Source organism: Podarcis bocagei, assembly GCF_964188305.1.
Source record: "Podarcis bocagei genome assembly, chromosome: 5".
NCBI classification, from domain to species: domain Eukaryota; kingdom Metazoa; phylum Chordata; class Lepidosauria; order Squamata; family Lacertidae; genus Podarcis; species Podarcis bocagei.
In genome coordinates this window covers 31,537,516-31,559,982 of record NC_138129.1, presented here as the reverse complement: position 1 = coordinate 31,559,982, position 22,467 = coordinate 31,537,516, and the positions used below count along the sequence as shown (strand labels likewise).

Genomic DNA, 22,467 nt, shown 5'->3' with positions numbered 1-22,467 from the left:
ATAATTTGGACAATTGGTGGTTTGGTTGTTACATGTAAATCAGTAAACCATTGTTTGGGCTGTTGCTTTGCCTTTGGAGGTTGTCATTCGGTTGGCATCCTGTGATTGTCAAGGAAAGTGGGAGGGGAAGAGGGAAACCACATAAACCATGGTTTGCCTGTATATCTGTAACACAAATCATGGCATAGAGCTGAAGTTTTGGGTAATGCAGATGATGGTTTGGTAGTAAATCTGAACCAGATCTTTGTGAGGATAACATTGTTTTTTAGAGGAAAGGTGGGATACAGATGTAACAGTTTTTGCTCAGTTAATATAATGGTAATTATACAAGCCTCTTATCTAAAAACCAATTGATTTTCCTGGTGTGGGCTCAGACTCTGGAAAGCAAGTAGACTTTATAGGAGACAATAGTGCAGGAAGTGGAGGAAGCTCAGCCCCACCCTCTCACCATCATCCCCTAAATTTGTGGTGGATGTTTTATTGTGTGTGTTTAATATGAGGGTATTCACCTTATCCCTCTCCTTGTCATGGCTATCTCAAAACCAACAGGCAGCTTGTATGAAATCAAACATTACTTTAGGGCTCCTCTTCAGCCGAGTTGATTAAAACATTCATTTCTGAGACAAAAGAGTCAATTTCATATGAAAGATATTTCCCCCCTCAGTTTAATTTAAAGTGCAGCGCCAATGCCTGACCCCTATTTTCATAACATGATAATTTTATCCTGCGTTGATTGTCTCATTTTTGAGAGGAGATATTGCACTTATAAATCAGTTTCTAAAATACCCAAAGAAACAAGAATAGCGGGATTTATTAAGCAGCTTCTACACATCTGAAATAATTTATTTTAGAGTAGTCCTTGGGAAATGTTCTCTTCTTTACTTTATGGTTCTGTTTTACAAATGCAGCATCATGACAATAAATCAGGACTGAGCTGCAGGAAGATAAGAAGAGGGCTTAGTGTGCTGTAAGCGTAGAATAGGGATATTAAGATTTGTTTCCCCCTTGTAATGAAAAGGAAAAACGAAAAGAAAGGAAAAATCTGGAGAAGTCACGAGTTTCTCATCCATTTCTCAACGGAGGGTGTTTCACTTTAAATGAAGGCCTCTGGAAGCATGATATATCCCCAAGGCTCTGAGCAGCAAAAAGGCCACTGAGGAAGTGAATTGTCTTTCTGTTTTAAGCCAAAATTATAAACATTTCTACCTTTTTGTCAGACATTCGAGTTTCCATTTGCCATTAAAATGATCTTCAGGCCCTCTGCTGTCGCAGCGAGTCAGGCATTATTTCCCATTGACATGTACTCCCAGTACCTCTGCCGTATGTTCATGCCTTGATAGCATCTATCCCAGTTAAATACATTGCAGTTTTCAACTGGCATTAATGAAAGGTCTGCATGCACAGGAGGCAGAATGAAATCCTATGGGCAGAACAAACAGGTTCCAAAGTTTGTCTCTGTTAACAGCTTATACCTGCCAGACCCTAATTCTTTGTGCAATGCCACAATGAAACGAACTGTCTCCATTTTATTGTTGCCCAATCCCTTGCCCAAAAGATCCTAAAGTGTTCAATATGTCAAAATCTATTTTCCCAAGTCAGGTATAAGAAACGTCAGTATTAAATACACAGAACATACCCCAAAAGGCATGTGTATATGTTTATAAAATATAATATATAAAAGCTGGATGGTGTGAACCAAAGCATAGAAAAGCACATGTTATCGTGCCAAACCTCACATATAACCTATCCAAACCAAAGGTAGAAGAACTCTTGGTGTGTTTCTGTTTGTAGAGTTGCCAGGTTGCAACTCGGGGGAACTTCATGACTCTTTTGACAGCCCCATAGCTGAGAAGGAGGATGCAGCCAAGGTTTCTTCTGCCCTGCTCCCCCAACCCACCCACTTCTTGTGAAAACCTTCCCCTTTTGCCTAGTGAAACAAGAACGAGTTTTGTTCTGTCACATTGTGGGTGGGCAAAGAAGCAGGGTGATGAGAATAGCAAGGGAAACAGTAGCTGCTCTCTCCTTTTGTGACAGACGGTATTCCTAGACTGTTAACTGGCAATCCCTTTTTGTTTAGGGTAATTTGTGCTGTACTCTCTGTCTCTGTCCAGACTTTGCTAGCATTTGTTATACTAATATCATGCTGGTTTATATTTTTAGTGCAAGAGAAATTTCTTAATTGCTAGAAGTTTAGGAGACAAAGACAAGGTGATCGAAATGTATTCCTGTGATTTGACACAAAAACTACACCCACAAATATATGTTATCAGTTGGGATCAACAAGAGGGTATTATCTTGTACGGTCATGTTTTTAAATAAGGAGATCAAGTGCAGCTGCTCATTACTGCCTCTTATCCAAGGAATCTTCAGAACACTGTATTCAGATGAATAACTAATTCTCAGGACAGCGAGAGCCCATGTGACTCTAGTGGCCCTAAACGTAGGAAGGGCTGGGGAACAAATACATAAATGAATAAATGATTCACTGGCAAAGCATGGAATGGATTCTTCGTTTCCCCTAACTCCCAACCCTGTTGCTTTAGTCATTAGATTGCCTTCCACTGAGGTCCATGGGACTGCACAGGAGTAACTATTTGCAGCATGTGGTAAGTGTTTTCAGAAATGGAGCTTTTAACTCCATGCATATGTGCAGTTATGTTTAATTTAACATGCCCATATGCAGAGAATTAATCTTAACCTCCATTTTCGTTTCATGATGTCTGTTTTTCATGATGTTAAGAGTTACCGCTTCCGATTACTAGATAATCAGTATTATTCTTAGTTTTTTTTGTCTAGTGACAGAAAGCTGAAAGCAGTTAGAAGTGCACAAAGCAGAACAAAACTTGTTGTTGTTAAAATATATAGAAAGTCACGACTTCTTCTCCTTATAATCACAGAGGGAAAAATCTCAATGAAATATTGGTATCCTGTAACAGAACTACTACTTTCTGCTTTAGAGTTAGCAGCACATAAGGAAAACATCTGAAATGCAGAGTAAGGCAGTGGCTCAATCCAAGCACCATGTTATGACATAATCAAGGAAGCTTAACTTATGGCTTGGAAGAAACTGACAAACTTTTAGTAGCTCAGTATCAGGGTCATGGGTACTTCCTCAGAACTGAAAATTGTACTGCTTTTAGATATTCAGTTGTGATCTTTGTTGGAGCCACTGAGTTCCAGTGACTGACCAAAGCTTGTCCAAGTATAAGAAATTAACGATTCAAATAAGCCTCTGTAGGACTGTGATTTCATGGCTAAATTAAAGTTGCAACCCTACAAACATATAGCTGCAAGAAAGCTACAGTGAATAGAGTTGGAATTATTTCTGAGTAAACAAACATAGGATTGTATTTTTAAGTATCCAGTGGATTCATTGGATTCACAAAGCACTATTGTTGTGACTCCACCCCCCCAACTCACTTCAGTTGAAGTTGTGTCTGGTTCCATATAAACCCTAAGCTAAGTTACTGGACAATATGTAGCCACAGTGCTTGATGGATTGCACCCAATGCATATTTTGCTGAATGACTTGATGAAATGCTTTTTTGAGTTTGAAACTTTCAAACTCCATTAGAAGACTAAAGGTTCTACATACTCCCTTTTTTCTGCCCTCTCTGCACCTGTCAAGCGTTTTCTCCTTTCATCCCCACTGATTGTGAGATATGAAAAAAGTTAATGTTCTCTTCGCTAAAGCAAAGGGAGTGTGGCCAATAGTTAGACCACATCCTGCTGCATTGGTTATAAAATAAACTTTGGTTCTATAAATAACCTGCATACACCAAGTTCTCATTATGAAAGAACAAAGTGAGGAGGAAATTTACCAGTTGAGGTATAACCACAGATATTGATGTGTTCCTTTCTCTTCTTGGGGTCTAGCTGATGTAGGATGCTGTTGCAGAGACAAGGAGGCTATTTTGAGCCCACACATGGGTTTGTTTTTTTATGAACAGCCTCACACACTACACTAGAAACTATGCCGTGCTAAATGTTTTACAACCATGTAGATAAATGGTCTCTGTGGGAAGCAGCTGTGAGTAGCAGTGATTCTACTACTGCAGGCCTCCTCAACCTTGGCCCTCCAGATGTTTTGAGACTACAATTCCCATCATCCCTGACCATTGGCCCTGCTAGCTAGGGATCATGGGAGTTGTAGGCCAAAAACATCTGGAGGGCTGAGGTTGAGGAAGCCAGTGTACTACTGGATCTGATGAGTGTTAGGAAACGGTTTGCTTTGTCAAAGAAACAGGGTATGGTCCGAAGGCACACCAAGCAATCACCTTGCTGAAGATTTGTGTCTGGTCACAGCTTGGGTGGGTGACTGCCTAGAAACTACTTGTATGCTTCCTTGGGTCCCATGAAGAAGTAAGGCAGGATATAAATGGAAGAAAATAAATAAACAAATAAATAAATAGGCACAGGAAACATGCAGTTGAGTCAGTGTTAAGAAGCTATTAGCTAGGGCAGCATTAAGAAGGCAGAATATTCAGCCACAGTTCAAGGCGGAGAGAAGTCCATCATAAACATGATACATGGAAATATGTCCCATATATGCTTCCTTTGATCAGGCATTGTTTGACTTTTACTAATACTTTATATGGTTAGCAACAACGGCATAGCTAGCCGCTCAGGTGCCCGGTGCGGCACGTGGTTCTTGCAGCCAGGGGGGGGGGCAAACTGCCCATGGGAGCGGGGCGAGCCAAGGCAGGGCACACTGTGTGGAGCCTCTCTGCAGTCTCCCCCCCAGCTGTAGGGTAGCTAAGGCGGTGGGCAGATGCAGGCTCTGCGCTGCTTGAAAAAGCAGCATGGAGCTTGCAGGCAGTCTGCCCACTGCCTTCCCCTCAGGAGAGATGCGTGGCTCAGGCAATCTGCAGGCCCCACGGTGTGGCGCCCAGTGCCCCCCACTTCACCTAGTGCCGTGAACCCAATTTTTATTATTATTTTAAAAACACATATTTTTGCCATTTTGTAACCCCCCTCAGTGATCCAGGGCACCCCACACCCACCCACCGCACCCCCCTTCCTACGCCACTGGTTAGCAATATGTCCTGCCCTGGACTCCATCTTCTCATTGTTTGGTGTGACTGTGTGGGGCGAGGTTGTAGGTGCTGAGAATATCTCAGACTGGGTGGAAGAGTTGCCTGAAAAATCTGTCCATTTTGAAAGAGGCATTAGTTAACCCTTTATTGAAGAAATCTGGCTTGGACTCACTGTTTTGGATGACCTTCACCGAGTGGCCAGTTAACCATTATTGAGTTGGTTTCGGAGTGGGTGGTAGCATTTCAACTCCAGGCAGTTTTTCGATGAGACTGATGAATTGAATCTGTTTCAGTCTGATTTCTGGCCTGGTTTTGAGATGGAAATAGCCTCAGTTGCCCTGGTAGAAGACTTAAAACCAGGAGTTGGTTGGGGAAAGGGTGAAGCCTTGTTAGATCTTATAGGCATTGAAGAGTGAGTTGGAAATAAGTAAGGAATGGAGGATAAGAAATATGAGGGTGGGTAAAAGAAGGGGTAGCTAACAAAACGGGGCAAGAAAAAAAGCAAACTTCATACCAATGTGATGGATTGCTTTCCCCCCCCCAGTTGAGCAGGCAGCCCCCCCCGCCCCCACCCCTTCCCTAGCCCCTTCATAGTACGCAGAGAGATATAAGCCTCCAGAAGGTTGCTGAGCACTTTCTAGCTGTTCATTTCACAGGAATAATATCATCAGAGCGTTATCTTTAGCACTGATACAGCAGGGAGATCTTTTCAGCATCTTGGCGAGGAACTTGAAGCAGCACTGAGAGACAGACTGTGCGAAAGGCGAGGTGGTGGTGGGCATCTATTGAGCAGACTGGGTTAAAGAGCTGTCAACGAGAAATGGGTTTTCAGAGGGGAATTTGGAAATACATTCATTTGTCAGAAACAAAAGACAGATTGCAGCCGGAATGAGAGAACGTTCAGTGTGGTGCAAACAGCTTTCCTGTCATGCTCGATAGTGGGCCAAGCTGGTCTTGAGACAGTGGCCCTATTTAGAGAACCCATGAGCACAACAGAATTCTATGCACATACTCCTGTGTTCATGCCGTAACAGTGCAAGGCAGACTACAAGAGCTCATAGAGAAACATTCTTGGTGGCTGCCCTACAGGTATAAATCCCCAGAGGGACATAAAGCTGAAACCTGGTATTCTTCTTTAATGTTGCAAGATTTTGCAAGAACACATGATTTAATCTGATTTTAATTTTTGATCAGAGATATGCCTGCAGAAAAGGGCAGGTGGAAGCTGAATTTCCTGCCTCTTCTGCCCGGCAGACCCTGTGCTCCCTGAAAAGGCTCCCCAAGGAATGAGGACTCAGCTGAATGGGATGGGCTGTGGCTTGAAAGGAGAGGTGCAGGAAATCAGGTGGGGGCACCTTCTCTGAACAGTGAGCCCTGCACCTCAGCCCACACCTATGCTCATCCTATTTGTCCATTGATGGATTCAATAGAAAACTAGTGGCTGTGGGAGTCTTTCTCACTTCCCCCATACAAGATTCTGAAGCAATCAGTTTCAAACACCTGCAACTGCTGAGAAATCCACATATGTCAATGAAAGCCTCTGAAATTTTCGTTGCTTTTCAAATAATGGATCTGCATTGGTGGGGACAGGCTCTTTGAAGAAAGGGAAGTGGGAAGCAGCTGGCAGACTGTGTGGCAAGATTCAGAGCAATGGCATCACTTAGCCTTTCCAACCATATGGACTTACCATATAATAATCAGACCAGTACTGCATGCTTTGACACAGTAGCTCTCCAAGGCCTGTAGCAGAGGCCTTTCTGCCAGTTACACTACCTGAGATCCTTTTAAGGGTTTGATCTTGGTACCAGAAGAATGCAAATCATAATATTGATATGCAGACTGATGTCTGATGGAAAAACTTGTAGCTCTTGCCAGTCACTCTTCTTTTGACTGCTGTCAGTGAGACTCGTGAAGTTTCTTGGATTTCTACTGTTGGATTTGAATGTGGATCAAAATGCTACATTCATTGAAACTTTGACAGGGACACCCATATACACTGGGGACACACTTTCCATTTTGACCTCACTGCAGATTTTCTCTGTCCATTATTTGCATTTTGCTTAACATACGAAAGTGCTGGGTTCACAAATCAGTATTACCTTGGTTACATTTCAGGCCTTGACGCAATAATGTGATTATAAAGATAATGTCTCCCTTGGAGATTTCTCATTAGAACTAACTTGGCATACTTACTTCCAAGTAAACCAGGTGTTCAGCTGTCTCTCTAAGACACAGGAGTTTGCATGTTAAATTTTTACATCACTTTTTTTGTTGACCATATCCATAGCACAACTGATGCATAAAAACTATATTGCTCATCCTCACATTTCTGTAAGGCAGGACAGTAATATTAGAGAATTCAGACTGAGAGAAAATAACATGTCTATAACAGCAAGTTTTTGAGCCATGTTGCCCAAACCCAAGCAAAACCATTTAGACAGCAAAGATTCCCAGTGCTAATGGATTTGTTAGGGATTGTGCCGTGCATGCTACACTATACTTTCACTTATGAAGCCAAGCAGAGGAATAAATCATTAGAGTCATCCTACTTTTGTAAAAGGTAACGTGAATCATCCATTAAGAGTGGGGAGTAGAACTCAGGATTACAATGTTGCTACTAATGGGCTTTAATAATTCAGGAGATTATTCTATATTTCATCTATTGCTTTGCGAAAGCATATATATATATATATATATATATATATTCTCCCCATAAATCAAATAATAAAATGAACAATGCTAAAATAATAAAATACACTGCTCAGAATAAGTCAAGGGAGTTGAGAACAACAGATTGCTATATAACCATCAATTTACAATATGTGGGTAAATAAATAATTTTTAACCTGGTCTGGAATGATAACAACGTAAGCACCAGTCATATTTGGGAGGGCATTCTACTGTCAGGGTGCCACCACAGAGAAGACTCTAGCCTGGTGGATCATGGAGAAGAACCTCCTCATTCTAGAATAGGGCAGGTTGCTCCTTTTAAGTATTTTGGGCTGTTTAGGACTTTAAACGTAAGCACCAACATCTTAAATTCACCTTAGAAGCAAATAGACAAACAGTGTGATTCCTTTAGAGTCAGTGTAATGTTAACAACAACAAAAGAAACAGTGTGATATGATTCCATCAGACACTACTGGCTTAAAATTCTGTATTCTGCCACAATAGCTCTGTGTTGTCTTCAAGGACAGCTCCACACACTGCTCATTATAGTAGTCCAATTGGGAGGTAACCAGACCATGGGTCACTGTGGCCATACTATCCTTGCCCAGGAACAATAATTACTGGTGAAAAAGCCAAAGTTGAAAAAGGCACTCCATGCCAATGAGGCCACCTGAGCCCCTAGTGACCACTGGATTGGAGAGTACCCTTATATTATGAACCACATCTGGAACAGGCTATGCAACTAATTCCCGGGCATGACATCCACAGTGCCTTTATCTTGTCAGGATTTAACTTCAGTTTATTAGCCTTCATTTCACTACCCTATCCAAACACCTGTCCATCACTAGCATAGCCTCAGCCAATGTAGAGAGAAGCATACAGATGATGTCACTCAGGTTGCATGTACCTAGATTCCACCTAGTAGGAGCAAGCAGCCATTTTTCCCCAAAGCATCAAATGAAAATGGTGTCACCATCATTGGAAAATGGCAGCTGTGGGTGAAATATGTGTCTAGGCCAATTCACATCAGAGTATTTTATGCCTCTATGTGAACTAGCAGCACTCAAAGGTAGAACTATCTGAAGATAGTCAAGTGATGAAGGTCTCCTGCCACTCTCTTGTGATTTCACCCTCAATGCTGGCCTACATTGGATCACTGTGAACCATGGTTAAAGCGCCTTCTGAACTCCAGAAACAAAGCCACGGTTCACGAAGGTCACCCTTATCTCCCAACCCAGGGGTGAGAGAGGTATAGTGGGAAGGAACCTCAGGGGTAATTTCTGATCAGAAAATTGTCTTTGGCATTATATCTTCCCCAGGGAAGAGGGCTAGTTTGCATGTTATTGGACAACAGAGAAGCCACTGAGTTGCACCACATAGTGGCTATCATGTTTTAAGCCATTCAGGTGCATTAGATTGCTGTCACAGACCTGACCTTTCAGACATTTGTGGTGGTGTTCAGTCCATGTGCAACTGCATAGGATTACCTTACTGCTTGTTAAGAATCACACTGTGGTGAGTTTTAAGCAGTGTCTGTGACAGCTGCCACGTGTAAACAAATCCTCTGTCCCCTCTTCTCGTTTCATTTTCCTTAAAATTATGAGCTGGTTGGCAAGGAATTGTGTCCACCCCTATCATTGTACAGTGCCTAGGATATTTTTGTTGTAAATAGTAATTTATTACGATGTTAATTTTAAAAAACTGGCACATTACTTACTATGTTTTTTTTTACATTTTGCTGGTGTTTCGAAATTAAAAAATAAACTGGAACATCCCAAGAACAACATCCAAGCAGCATTGACAACAATTCTCATCCTTCTGCAGAAACCAAAACGTTGCTACTTCCCTGAGTTATAATGTTTAAAAACACCTGTGAAGTGCAATGAGAAATAAATTAGCATTTAAATATAGCAGTACACTTCCCAGGTCTCTACTGCTGGCGACTGCCGCAATAAAGCAAAGCATAAAGCCACTCAAATCAAGCTGCAAAACAAATTGAATTCCAAATTAGCAGCCTTATAAAAATAAACAGAGGTAAATATTGGAGCATTTCAGACGTAACGGCAGACATTGTTGACATGGGGACAAGCAATTTGAAAAGTGTTCCGGAGTTTGAAGCATCTTGAATTCCCATGAAGGCAGTAGTCAGCTCCCCTCCATTTGAATAGAATCTTTATGCATTTGGTTATGACTTGCTTGAAATTCTGCTCATTAATGGGTCTCTATTTAAAAACTAAATTCCCTGATATAAGTCCATGGTGAGGAATAATCAAAACACAATCACATGTGATGCCTTTTTTCGTATTAATCGGAGGCCTGTTTGCAATCCTTTGCTAGTGTTTTTCTCAAAGGCAATAAATGAAAGAAATATGTCTTTTTAAATTTTATAAAACTCAGAGAAATGGTTTTAAACAGCTTTTCTTCACCTCCTATAATTATTTATTTTCAAACAGTCCTTCAGGGTAATGTTCCGTTTTCTTATTTCACACTCCTTTTTCTCATAAATGAACCATCACTTCAATAAATCATTATGAAAACAGAGACTAACACAAACCCTGAAAGGTTGAAAGATTTATGTAACACATTTATGTTTTCCATTTTCTCATTCTGGTACTCTGCTGCTAAAGCTAAGCTAATAAAAGCTGCTATTAATATTTCTTGTTGCCTAGCAACTGCAGAGAGGGAGTAATAGCTATAGCTAGAAAAATAGATGACCGATAAGGAAAAATTCAATTCTTTTATTATCTCAAGGGAAAATGGGCTTTTACTGGAACATTATGATGTACGAGTGCGAAGTTGAATACAAAGGATTTTCCAGGTTGTTTTTCTGTTTTTAATGAACATTATTTTACCTTTGCTAACTCTCTTAAGTTTCTTCCTCCCCTCCTTTATGAGATTTAATTGAACAGCCCCCACTCATGTTCTCATTGTAATGAATGTGGCATATTCATTTGGAACCTCTTTTTAAAAATAAAAATCCTAGGGGTGTACAATGACTTGTTCATAACATTTTTCTCCAGGCTGATATTTGCAAGATGACATTCAATTGCTTTTAAGGCCTTTAAAAATATATATCCTTAGTCTCAACCACAACTATACATGGATGAAAGAAGCTACTTTTAAATTCTTTGCTGTGCGTTCAAGCTGTGTGTGTTTGTGTCCTTTCGGAGAGTTCTGACTTCGTAAACCATGAGGTAGGCTTTTGTCAACATTATTTGGGGCCTGTTTTTAGAGTGTCCCTATGTCCCTGCTCCTGCCAACCTAGCAGTTCGAAAGCACGTCAAACTGCAAGTAGATAAATAGGTACCGCTCCGGCGGGAGGTAAATGGCGTTTCAGTGTGCTGCTCTGGTTGGCCAGAAGTGGCTTTGTCATGCTGGCCACATGACCCGCTGTCTGCGGATAAACGCCGGCTCCCTTGGCCAATAAAGCGAGATGAGCGCCGCAACCCCAGAGTTGGCCACGACTGGACCTAATGGTCAGGGGTCCCTTTACCTTTACCTTGTGTAATGAGTATGAGCCAGGGCTGTTTGAAAAATACAGGTACTGTGTAGTGTTATTACTTATGGGATCAATATGGTTGCAGACTTTTGATCCTCACAGAATTCTTCCATAAGTAAATCTGCACTCACAACCCCCCCCCCCACAAAAAACCAGCAACACACCAACTGGTTTGAATTTACATTCACCACTGGAAGTTGGCAAGGAACAGCAAAATTGTGCTACCCAAAGCCATGCCAAACATCATAGAATTTTACCCTTTTCCTTCATTAATGATGACTGTCCGGCATGTGTGTTGAGATGAGACCTAGCAGCTTGTCTTGTCACAAGGGCGCAAGAGGAAGAAATTATTTTGCATTTTAATAAGAAGAAAAAAGAATAACTTGTTGCATCTGTTTTCATTGCATCAGAACCAAACAAGCTCGGCTTGGACACTCCCCTTATGATGAGACTTGCCCTGGAATCCTTAAATTTTCCCTTAGGAATCTCATGTGATGGAGAGCAGTTTTAAAAACTGGAATAATAAAAATAAAATTATTACATTTCTCGGCAAGGTGGAAAGCTCTCTGACAAAAATGTTCACTGTCGCCTATCTAGTTATTGGAAGATATGCAATAGACTCCCCTGGCATTAAGAAAATAACAGTGTTCAACTATTCTCTCTATATTAGATCCTCTCTGCAATATCTTGTAACCTTGACTAACACAAGCAATTTTGGCTTTAGGTTTTATATGCATAATGTGGGCAGCTTCCTAGCACAAAAAAGAGCCTGTGGCCTGATTCACAACCTCATTTTTGAAGTACTAAAGCCAGCACACATAAATGTTCACATTTAATATATTACCAGGAACCAATGGGTATCTTAACATTATTCTTAAAAACTTCAGTTTCTGATTGGGGCTCTGGGACATGATATTAGAATCTTTAGCTCACTTCTGTAATTACTTGGTTCTTCAAAGCTTTCTCAGCGAGCTCTGCCTGGTGGTAGGGAATGCCAATTGGTGACAGAAGATGCTCTGTAGGCCTCACTCTTAAGACCAGAATGCTGCTTAGGAATGCCCTTTGCTGTTGAGATTCATTGCCGTTGGGATTGTCCTGCTCTGGGGGATAGGACTTGAACCAATGACCTCAAGTTACAAGAAAAGAGATTCTGATTAAATCTCAGGAAGAACTTTCTGACAGTAAGAGCTGTTCAGCAGTGAAATGGACTTCCTTGGAAGGTGGTGGATTCTTCTTCATTGGAGGTTTGTAAACAGAGGTTGGGTGGTCACCTGTATTTGATGCTTTACTTGAGATTCCTACATTGCAGGGGTTTGGATTAAATGACCCCTCTCCCCTCCAAGGAAGGAGAGTGAAAATCTACACCGTGAAGGGGATCTGCTGCTCTTGTGGATCCTGCCGCCTGAGGTGATCACCTCACCTTGCCACATGGTTGTATCCAATGTTAATTGCTCCCCCATGCACCCCTAAAACTGTTCTAGGGTCCCCCCCAACCCTCTGGAGCAGATTTGGAGAAGGTGTGGGGCATGCTAAGAGTGAGAAGGAGAAATCATTGCACCCATGGGATGTGCTAGTTGAATACTATCCTCTGTATTGGAAGGGTCCAATTTAAACTTGCTCATAAGTAACCTGGAGTTAGAGGTGAGCAGTGAGGTAGCTGGACAGCTTACTCACTGAGTTCCGTGAGACGTTCTCCTTAGTACATGTCTATGCCATACACTTTGAATCATTCAGCAATGGGCTGCACTGTGAACTCGCTGAATTGATTTAAAGTAACAGCAGGTAGCATACTGACCAGATCACGCTTCCCTTGTAGGACAAATGACAGCCAAAAAACAAAGGGAAGATCTCATTAATACTGGCAGCTAAAACAGCTTTGACTATTCATTATGATGTCCTTGGAGAGAGCACCAGTGCTGAAATGGGAGCGGAGAATAGATTGGCAGTGGAAACAAGCCTAACAATGCAATTAACCCTCCCAGGTCTTACCTTGGCTGGAGGATGAGGATCTGGGTGCTCTGCCTACATAACAATTCTACCCTTCTATTTAGGTATCCTGCAGCCCCCATTTGAGAACAATTGAGGTAGAAAAATAGAGCCTGTATCTACACTCTTGTATTTGCATCCACTGAGAATCTGACTCAACTTGATAAAACTTTTGGTACAAGATAAACATTTCTCTGTAATTGTTCTGTACTGTTTGGTTCTGTAACCACACTTAATCAAGAGACAACTGTGGGATATATGCCTAGTGCTTTGCTGAATTTTACCACTTGAATGTTAATTGATGAGAAAAAGCAGGATCCCAGGAGGTGTGAAAAATCCATTGGAAAGAACCTATCTTAGCAGTCTCATGCATTCCCCAGTATGCTGCAGTTAAAGCTGCTTTCATCTACACTGCATGAACCCAGCCAATCATCATCATCATCATTTTTAAAAATTTGTATGCTGCCCTATACCTACAGGTCTCAGGGCAGTTCACAGGATAAAATCACGATATAAGAATACATAATCAAAATAAACTGCGGGAGGCAGTGGAGGACAGAAGTGCCTGGCGTGCTCTGGTCCATGGGGTCACGAAGAGTCGGACACGACTAAACGACTAAACAACAACAACAACAATCAAAATAAAATCAAGAACAACCCAAAACACACACACACACATTTTAAAAGGGCATTGAATGTCAATCAACCAAAGGCCTGGTTAAAGAGGAACATTTTTGCCTGGTGCCTAAAGGAGTATAATGAAAGTGCCAGGCGAATCAAGAGATCACATAATGAATATAAGACTATCATGTGCCACATAGCACCAGAATTAGGCTACCTGATGATATCCCTTAGGGCAAACAATGCTATCAGATTGCCCTCACCCTGGATGGCGAGGGAAGAGGGATGGCATCTGCTTGATAGCACAACCAGGCCGGGCGCTCTCTGTTTGGCAGTTTAATTGCTTTTAAGTGCTATGCATCAAGATTTCCCATCACATACCTGTGAGACTACTTGCAGCACCCACCCCTCTGGGAACATCAATCTGACCCAATATTTTTACCTGAGACAAATGACAAAATGTCCCCGCGCCCCGACTCAATGTCTGAAGAAGACTTGGCAGGTCAAGCAAAATGGCCCATATTGCTCTGTTTTCCACAGTGCTGTTTTCTGAATACCCCCCCCCCCCCAGGATCTGCCTAAATGTAGGACCAGGCCTGCATTTATGCCCTTTCAAAAAGAGGTGTTAAAATCACTGGCAAGGGGTTTTTCTTATTTTTTATATTTGCAGGGTGTTTGTGAAAGTGTTTGTGGAAAGCTATATGCTGCTTCATCTGTTCTAGCGCAATGAGGATGATGAAGATCAAGATGAGCATTCTTCATAAGCTGCCCTCTGTCTCTCTTTCATGGACTTGCACATTTGTAATGCAAAGGGGTGCCATATGTCTGGCGAATTAACGTTTTCAGTTCAGCAGTGTTGATGGATGCCAACTAAGGATTGCCTCTCTTTCAATCTCCCATCATACATGAATCACACTAAGGCACTAATAATTCCTCTTGCTCTTCTTCCTCATTTTTCCTTGCCTGTCACTTTTCTTCTGGTCTTCTGAACTAAAAGCTGGGCTTCCACATATGGTTTGATCAGAGTAAACAAATCAACTGCAGAGTGCTGTGAATGTAGATATTGTTGCCTGGTGCCTCATCTACCAAACACATGTCAAGTGGAACAATAATTCTCCTTTGCATTGTGCTTGGTGTTTCCTGCCATTAGACATTTGCAAAACAATTTGGTGTTGTTGGGTTTCTCCACCCCCCCTTCAGCAGTTTAAAATATTACTGATTATAAATGCAAAACGTCTTTGGAGCAATAATCAGAGCCGTAAATAAGCTGTTTGTCTAACACCAATGAGGAGGTTCGTTGGGAACAGCAGCATGTATGTATTAGTAGCGTAATTAAAATATCAATTACGCTGTGTTGACAGTTTGCCAAATAGCTGGCTTTTGTGCACAGTAAACTTAATCACTCCTAAATCTGCTCAGAAGTCACGATGCAATCCTGGGAAGCTGAACTGGTACAAGGTAATAATAGCATTTGTTAAGGCACATTTCCAGTATAACTCTCTGTAATGGCTCTGCTCTCCCAAGTGCTCCTTGGATATCGTGTTCTGAAAATTATTTTTTAACGTACGCTTTGTACTGCTGAAAAATGCCACTTAATCTTGGCAAAAGGAGCCTGAAGATTTATTTTCGTCATCCTTTTTTTGTCTTCTACATCAGGCTGATAATAACAATCCTAGTTGATGTGTGCAGTGTTTATGTCATGTTTTAAATTTGGGTTTTCATAAAAGGATGTAATATAAATAAAAGTGGAAATAAATTACAAGTGCTGTAGCAAATATAACTACTAAAGCAGGGGAAAGTCAACATGGTGGAGCTTTAGAAGGACAGCAAAAAGTGGATGGTGAATCTGTCCAGTGCAGTATGTATGTGGCATATAGAAGCCATCTGGTGTGGTTTTTTTAATGTTAAAATACTTGTGCACCTATGTATATATGTTTTATATCAGGAATTGCCAACCTTTTGCAAATCTGCAAATCACTCATTCATCAGGTTATCTCACTGTTTTGTGTCATGGTGCTGAAATGCTCCTTGGAGATACTTGGAAGAATGGGGGGGGTGTTTATTCAGTGAGTGTATAGTCTGTGTACACTGATAATTGAGTGGTACATCCATAACAGTTATTCAGATGCAGTGTTCAATGAAGGCGCAATTTGTGTATGACACAGTTGAGCTGTATAAATGAACACGTGTACACCCTTTCACTTGTATAGAGACAGCTTGTACTGTTGTTCAGTGTAACAACATGCCTTGGGGTACAAATCATTAGAGACGGAAAGTTCTGAATAAATTTGGAGAGCCAGCAGAGACTGTCACTACCCAGTGACCCAAGAGTTTCCCTAGAAGCTCTTTTTAAGGTTCCAACATATGCTGCTTTGGATGATGTTGTTTATTGCACGTTCTGGACTGAGTTGCACTTCCGACAAGGGTCAAGTTTATAGCTTAGGAGTGCTTCTGGAGCCTGTGCTTTCCATGGAAACACAAGTATTAGCAGTAACCATGCTTTTAGTCAGCTTTATCTGGGTTGTTTACTGGTTTTCTCCAGGCTCAATGACTGCAATGTGTTCCACCTATGGCAGCCTCTAAAGACAGTCTGGAAACTTCAATTGGGACAGAATACAGCAGCAAAGATACTTGTAGGAGCTAGGTCTTCTGATCCTATTGCACCTGTTCTGTGCCAGCTACATTGGCTGTCCATTTTTTTCGGGACCTACTTCAAGGTGCTGGTATACCTAAATTGCTTGGAACCAACTTATCTAAACAATTGCCTGCAGTTGATCTCTCCAGTTGGCTTCTGAACTCCCACTCTCTTTTCCTTCAGCAAAAGCTGTTAGGCTGTCAAGAACCAGGGCTGAAACTAATGACCACTTGAGGACCCAATTTTTGAGTAGATGGAAGATCACTGGGAGCAAAATGTAGGAGTGGCTCCTACATATTTTTAACATGTTTTAGGGTACTCCCAGTTTGAAAAGGCAGCAAATGTGGGTGTTTATCTGAGCAACCTCAACAGCATTGGCTATGTTGTTGGCAGTTTTCCAATTCTTGTATCCATGAGTCTTGAATGAAAGAATCCCAGTTAATATTATGTACTGAATAATGTTTGCCCACCATTCAGAGGGTGACCTTTGGGGGTTGCAAGGGCAGTAGTAGGGTTGTAGGGTGGGGGGGGGGGGAGAACTCCAGGGAAGTCCTATAACACAAGCAGAATTTTGTTCCATCTTTTCTGGATCCAGACCAGAAAGAATATTTCAAATATTGGAATACACTTCATAAAGAGTATGTGATCTTTGAATAAAGAGAAGGACTATATTTTAGATCCCCCCCCCCCGCAAGCATGCTGCAGTTGGTATTTAATTGTTTCAACTGAAGATTATTTATGCCTTTACTTGACATTGCCAACTCTTAGCACCTCTTCAACTTGGATCCAGCAATAAATAATACGTAATTGTAGTTTTTCAGCTCAAAGGTGTGCTTCAACAGCTCCTAGACTTGTTTTAATGGAAATTTATGCAGAAATAACATTGCATTTTGAAAACATTTTGCATAAATAAGGCAACTATTAAAAAGTGAAAAATTCCATTCGTTTACGTATAGTGCCTGATGGAAAAGCAGACAGAGTGCCATGCCTTTGAATGGCTGCTAAGATGCACTTTGGGCAAAAGAGCTCAAAGGAATGGAAATTTCCTTGTCTTTGTTTCAGATAGAGAGGTTATGATGACTACACAGAGATGTAGGTGTAGGTGCACTGAAGAAGCCTTTTTTATTTAAATGTGATCCATTTTAGAGGCAAATAACAGATAGTGCTTACAATAAAAAATAATAGGCTGCAAAATGCTTCTTTATGTAATGAGTACTTCAAAGGACTCTGTGAGCACCTGTGAATGTGCTCTGGGTGTTCTGAAGAGTAAGTTCTAATGGGAAGCAAAGGCTTCTGCATTGAAGGAACAGGGGGGGAAGCGAGTCTCCTGCCCCCTATTATTTGTTTTGTATTTATCATAGTGAGGACATTGGTAGGGGGAAATAAACATTGCACCAGTGGAAAACAGAATAGCATCAGGATTCCAGTTTCTTTTCATGGGAAATAAATCTTCAAATCTTTATAAATTTGGCAGCAATTTTTTTTTTAAAAAAAATGTCAATACCTTGATTGGCTTCCTAGCTATACAATTTGCATGCACCCCCGGGATGGTTAGACTCTGTACCTCTATAATTTAGCTCATGATGTGATTGCAGTTATATATATAAAAAAACTGGTATCATTTTGTATTTATAAATAAAAGAATAATGGTTTATATTTTACATGTACACAAGAAAACTTTCTAATATATTTATTTTTAAAATCTCCTCCAAACCATCCTGTCTTGACTAGGAAGAGATGGCACCCCCCAATTTTTTGGGGGGGATGATTGATTCTTAGAGAAAAATTGAAAGTGAGATAGAGAAGAGGTGGCAGCGGGGAGAGAAAATGTTCCACATGCAACACGTACGGGCAGCCAATCAGTAATGAAATGCATCCAAATGTTGTTCCCTGGCCCTGCTGCTTATAAAGGTTAATGCAGTGCCATATTTTGTGGCTCAGCTCTACAGAATCCCATTACTAACCTTCCTTTTACACCTTGGACATTGTTTGGCTTGTCACTGAGAAGGGAGGAATTGTATTGCTGCAATTCTTCAACATCCATAAAAATTGCCAGTGTCATACTTCTCACTTATCTCTCAGTGCAGTGGGCATTTCTCATTATAGATGGAGACTGGCCTGCAACCTGCTCCAGCCAGCTGTTGTACACCTTTGGTGTCATTAGAGATAAACAGCCCTCGCCAACATCCCTTCCTTGTGTTCGCAGGTGCTGCACGTGAGACAGACCTTTGTGGAGGCTGTCGAGGGGCTAGCGTATGGTTGAATCCTTTTGCCCCCACATTTGTGCGCTGTGCCTTGCACTCTTGGATTTAACTCTGAGATAAAGGCTGCTTCTTTTTCTCTTTTCTTTTACTGATGAATTTCTGTGCTAACTGCGAAAGATTTCCCCCCCACTGCTATCAGCTTCATATCATATATGAGATAACTGATTTGATGAATTGAAGATGTCAGTGTAAGAAGTAAAGAACTATGAATTCAAAAGTCAGAAGGGAAACCAAAACGGCAAGTGAGATCTATGTACAGTCATGCCTCAGGTTAAATATGCTTCAGGTTGAGCGTTTTCAGGTTATGCTCCATGGCGACCCGGAAGTAACGAAATGCGTTACTTCTGGGTTTCGCTGCTCGCACATGTGCAGACACTCAAAATGATGTCACACGCATGCGCGGAAGCCGCAAATCACAATGCGCAGACGCAGGTTGCTTTCGCTTCAGGATGCAAACGGGGCTCCGGAACGGATCCCGTTCGCATCCAGAGGTACCACTGTAGCCTATCCTCTGGTAACCACTAGGTTAGATTACTGCAATGCGTTATAAATGGGGCTACCTCTGAAGACAGTTCATATACTGCAGCTGGTCCAGAATTCAGCATCCAGGTTGGTCACTGGGGCAAGGCTGCTGGAGCATGTAACACTAATCCTGGCCTGACTGCGCTGGCTGCCAATTAGTTTCTGGGTTCATTTCAAAGTGCTGGTTTTGACCTATACAGCATTAAAAGGCTCAGGACCGCAGTACCTCAAGGACCACCTTTCCCCAGACCCTGCAATCATAATCTGAGACCCATCGTGTGCCTCCTCCATGAGAGGAAATCTGGAAATATTGTTTCCAGTTCTGGTTGCCACACCTCAAAAAGCATATTGTAGGGCTGCAGAAATCTTAGAAAACTCCCCTGTAAGGAAAGGTTACAACACTTGGGGCTTTTTTTTTTTGTTATAAAACAGGTGAGACAAGGGGGAACATGATAGAGATGTATAGAATTGTGCAAGATATGGAGAAAATGGATAGGAATACATTTTTATCCCTCGTATGTAATACTGGAACACAGAGTCATCCAATGCAGCTGAATTTTGGAAGATTCAGGACAGAGAATTTAAATTTAAATTGGTTTAAATTTAAACCACAGTACACATTTAAACCATGGTATTTGCTCCTGTAAGATGTAGGATGGCTTTAGAAGGGCTTTAGACAAATACATGCTTGTTTGTTTTCCATAGGCAGATATCTAGCTGGCCAAATTGAGAATACTGTAGAATGGTGGACCAGATAGGCCTTTGGATTTGACTGAGCAGGCCTCTAATCTGTAGGCCTACAGTAGTTTCTACTCCATCATTTGAAGCTTGATTTAAATTCACTTAGTTATGCATGGGCAAGTTCTGTAGCATCTATGAAAAAACACTATGAGAAAACTCACGTGGCCCCAAAAAGCCATCCACATTTTACATGCAAGTTTTCTTCCTCTGTGATAGAAAACAGATGTGATTGTGCCTTTACAAATCAGAAGATAAGTTCAGATCCCGTTAAAGGTTTAGACTTCATTGTCTATAATGGTTGATAGGAGCTGGAATCTTCTTGAGTGACAGTTTTCCTCATTCACTTTTGTTTTGCTTTTCCAGTGAAGTAGAAAAGTCACACAGAGTACAATGAATTTAGTTCACTCAGTTAGCAAGAGCTCAGCTCTGCTGCTTTATCCCGAACCATTCAAATCTAGGTTTGCTGCTGCTCAGTAACCGCTAAATTTTCATGTTGATTTTGCTTGTCATCTATGAATGATTGAATTTTTTCCTAGTTATTGCAGCTAGGCTTCAGCTCTTGTCATGCTCAGAAGGCATCTGGGGAATGATTTTGCTCTCTGCAGGGGGTGTGCATATCAAGACAGCAGAAGGCTAATTCCAAAATCCAGGAGGCAGATCACTTTGTGACCTACATTTTAATTAGGATGTGGGATCTTCATACTGTTCATGGGTCAAGTGCTTACTAGAGAGAGATGGCCAGAGCCGTTGTGGGAGTGCAATGTCTTTTAATACTTATTCAACTTCATGACTCTGTAAATAATGTTCTGAATGGGCATCTAATAAAAAAAGAACTAATCTAGATGGTATAGGAGTGTTCCTTTCACAATTTATATTAATTATGTAATGCAATACACTTTGTTTAGAACCCAGGAAACTTTAACTGTATATACGTTGTTTATTAGATAGCCACATATGTATGCTGTGTATGTAGTCTAGTCTTTTCCAGGGATTTCTGTGTGGAGGAAATAATTTAAAATCTTTGTGTGCTTCCTCCACAAGAGGTCTAGAGGGCAGAAACAGAAGAGGGGGGCCTTTTGGGGGTGGCTCCCCACTTGTGGAATGCTCCCCTTAGGGAAGCTCACCTGGCTCCTAACATATTTTTAGGTGCCAGGCAAAAACATTCATCTTCTCGCAGGCTTTTAGCTGATTAAACCATCTATGGCCTTTTAAACTGGGGACGCGGTATTGTTTTTGTTTGTTATTATGGTATGTATTTTATGTTTTTATATTGTAAACCACCCTGACATCTTTGAATGAAGGATGTTATAGAAAATGAATGAATGAATGAATAAGACAAAAAACTTGAAACCTTATAAGGCAGCACTGAATATTCTTCTGCTTCAGTTTTTGAACAGAAATGTGTTAGGAGCAGGTGTTTCCCCAAAATGCTTTTTTTTGAGAATATTCAGCATTTTCAATCCTGTTTAGCACCACAGCTTTGCTGCTTTTGTGACACCTTTTTCCTAGCTAGAACTTCTTTCTTTCTCCTTCCAGGTTGCTAACATGGGTATGAACTGCCCTGAGACCTACGGGTATAGGGCGGTATATAAATTCAATAAATCAATCAATAAAAGGTGATAACAGAATATGTAATAGCCATGATGGCATCACAGTTCTACATAGCAAATCAGATTTGGTTATGTCCTGTCATTACTGAAGTAAAATAAAGTCAGTGAAAGTAGTGCTTCTTGCATTAGCCACATGGGTTGTCTTAGCAAGAAAAAAGATAAATATTGTTAATAATAATTACTCTCCCTTCACCCTAAGGTTCCCAGGTAGGAGTTTTACAACACAATATTAAAACAGTTCAAAATGAAGTAGGGAATACAATAAGAGCATGATGGGATGTAGCCAAGCAGATATGGCTGTTTGCTAATACCAGGAAAAGCAAAGTAAGTCCAGTCAAGAACAATGCTTCCTGAATGAGGAAATTTATTTAAGGCAAATATACACAACCCCACAAAAGGGTTGTGTATATATACACAATATATATTATTGTTTATGTATTGCTCATGTTTAAGAATGAGCTCATTATTTCTTTGCTATCTATGTATGTCTGAATAGGAAGTGTGTCTTGAGAGTACTGTGTCTAGACTCTGATGTTTTATTCTTTGTTCAGATATTCCTTGTACAGAAACAACACCAAAAATCAGTGTTCCTCTGTCTTGTATGCCAGAATGTCTGGGTGATTATCCTGGTATAGCCAAGAATTACTAAAAAGTTGGCTACCATCCTACAAGTTGTTCACAATCTTTCTATGACAACAACTGGGCATGAGTGAGTTGTGTGAGTGCAGAAAAATATTTCAAAATAAACTACTGTTGATAGCAACAAAGATTCTTGCTGCAATAGACTAATATGACTACCCCTCTGAATGTAGTTGATAGCTGAATTTGATAATGAACGGGTGCAAAGACTGTTTTATACTGTGATCTACTGTTTACTGAAATA

General features: G+C 41.0%; 1 protein-coding gene and 1 long non-coding RNA gene across 8 annotated transcripts in view; one reads left to right on the top strand and one right to left on the bottom strand.

Annotated features, from left to right (window-relative positions):
* Window positions 1-22,467, top strand: part of TOX2 (TOX high mobility group box family member 2) — a 265,849-nt gene that overhangs the window by 170,628 nt on the left and 72,754 nt on the right. For 5 of the 7 annotated variants that reach the window (XM_081196327.1, XM_081196328.1, XM_081196324.1 and 2 more), the window contains exon 4: window positions 2,544-2,606. The exons of the other annotated variants lie outside the window; for them this stretch is intronic. In XM_081196327.1, the coding sequence (XP_081052453.1) occupies window positions 2,544-2,606 (63 nt within the window). The remainder of the gene's footprint in view (window positions 1-2,543; window positions 2,607-22,467) is intronic. 7 annotated transcript variants of the gene reach the window in all.
* The window catches only part of LOC308588452, a 100,342-nt gene continuing 87,071 nt past the window's right edge, over window positions 9,197-22,467 (bottom strand). Inside the window, exons 2-3 of the long non-coding RNA XR_014008778.1 lie at window positions 11,589-11,719; window positions 9,197-9,576 (exon numbers count right to left, since the gene is read on the bottom strand). This is a non-coding gene — a long non-coding RNA (uncharacterized lncRNA). The remainder of the gene's footprint in view (window positions 9,577-11,588; window positions 11,720-22,467) is intronic.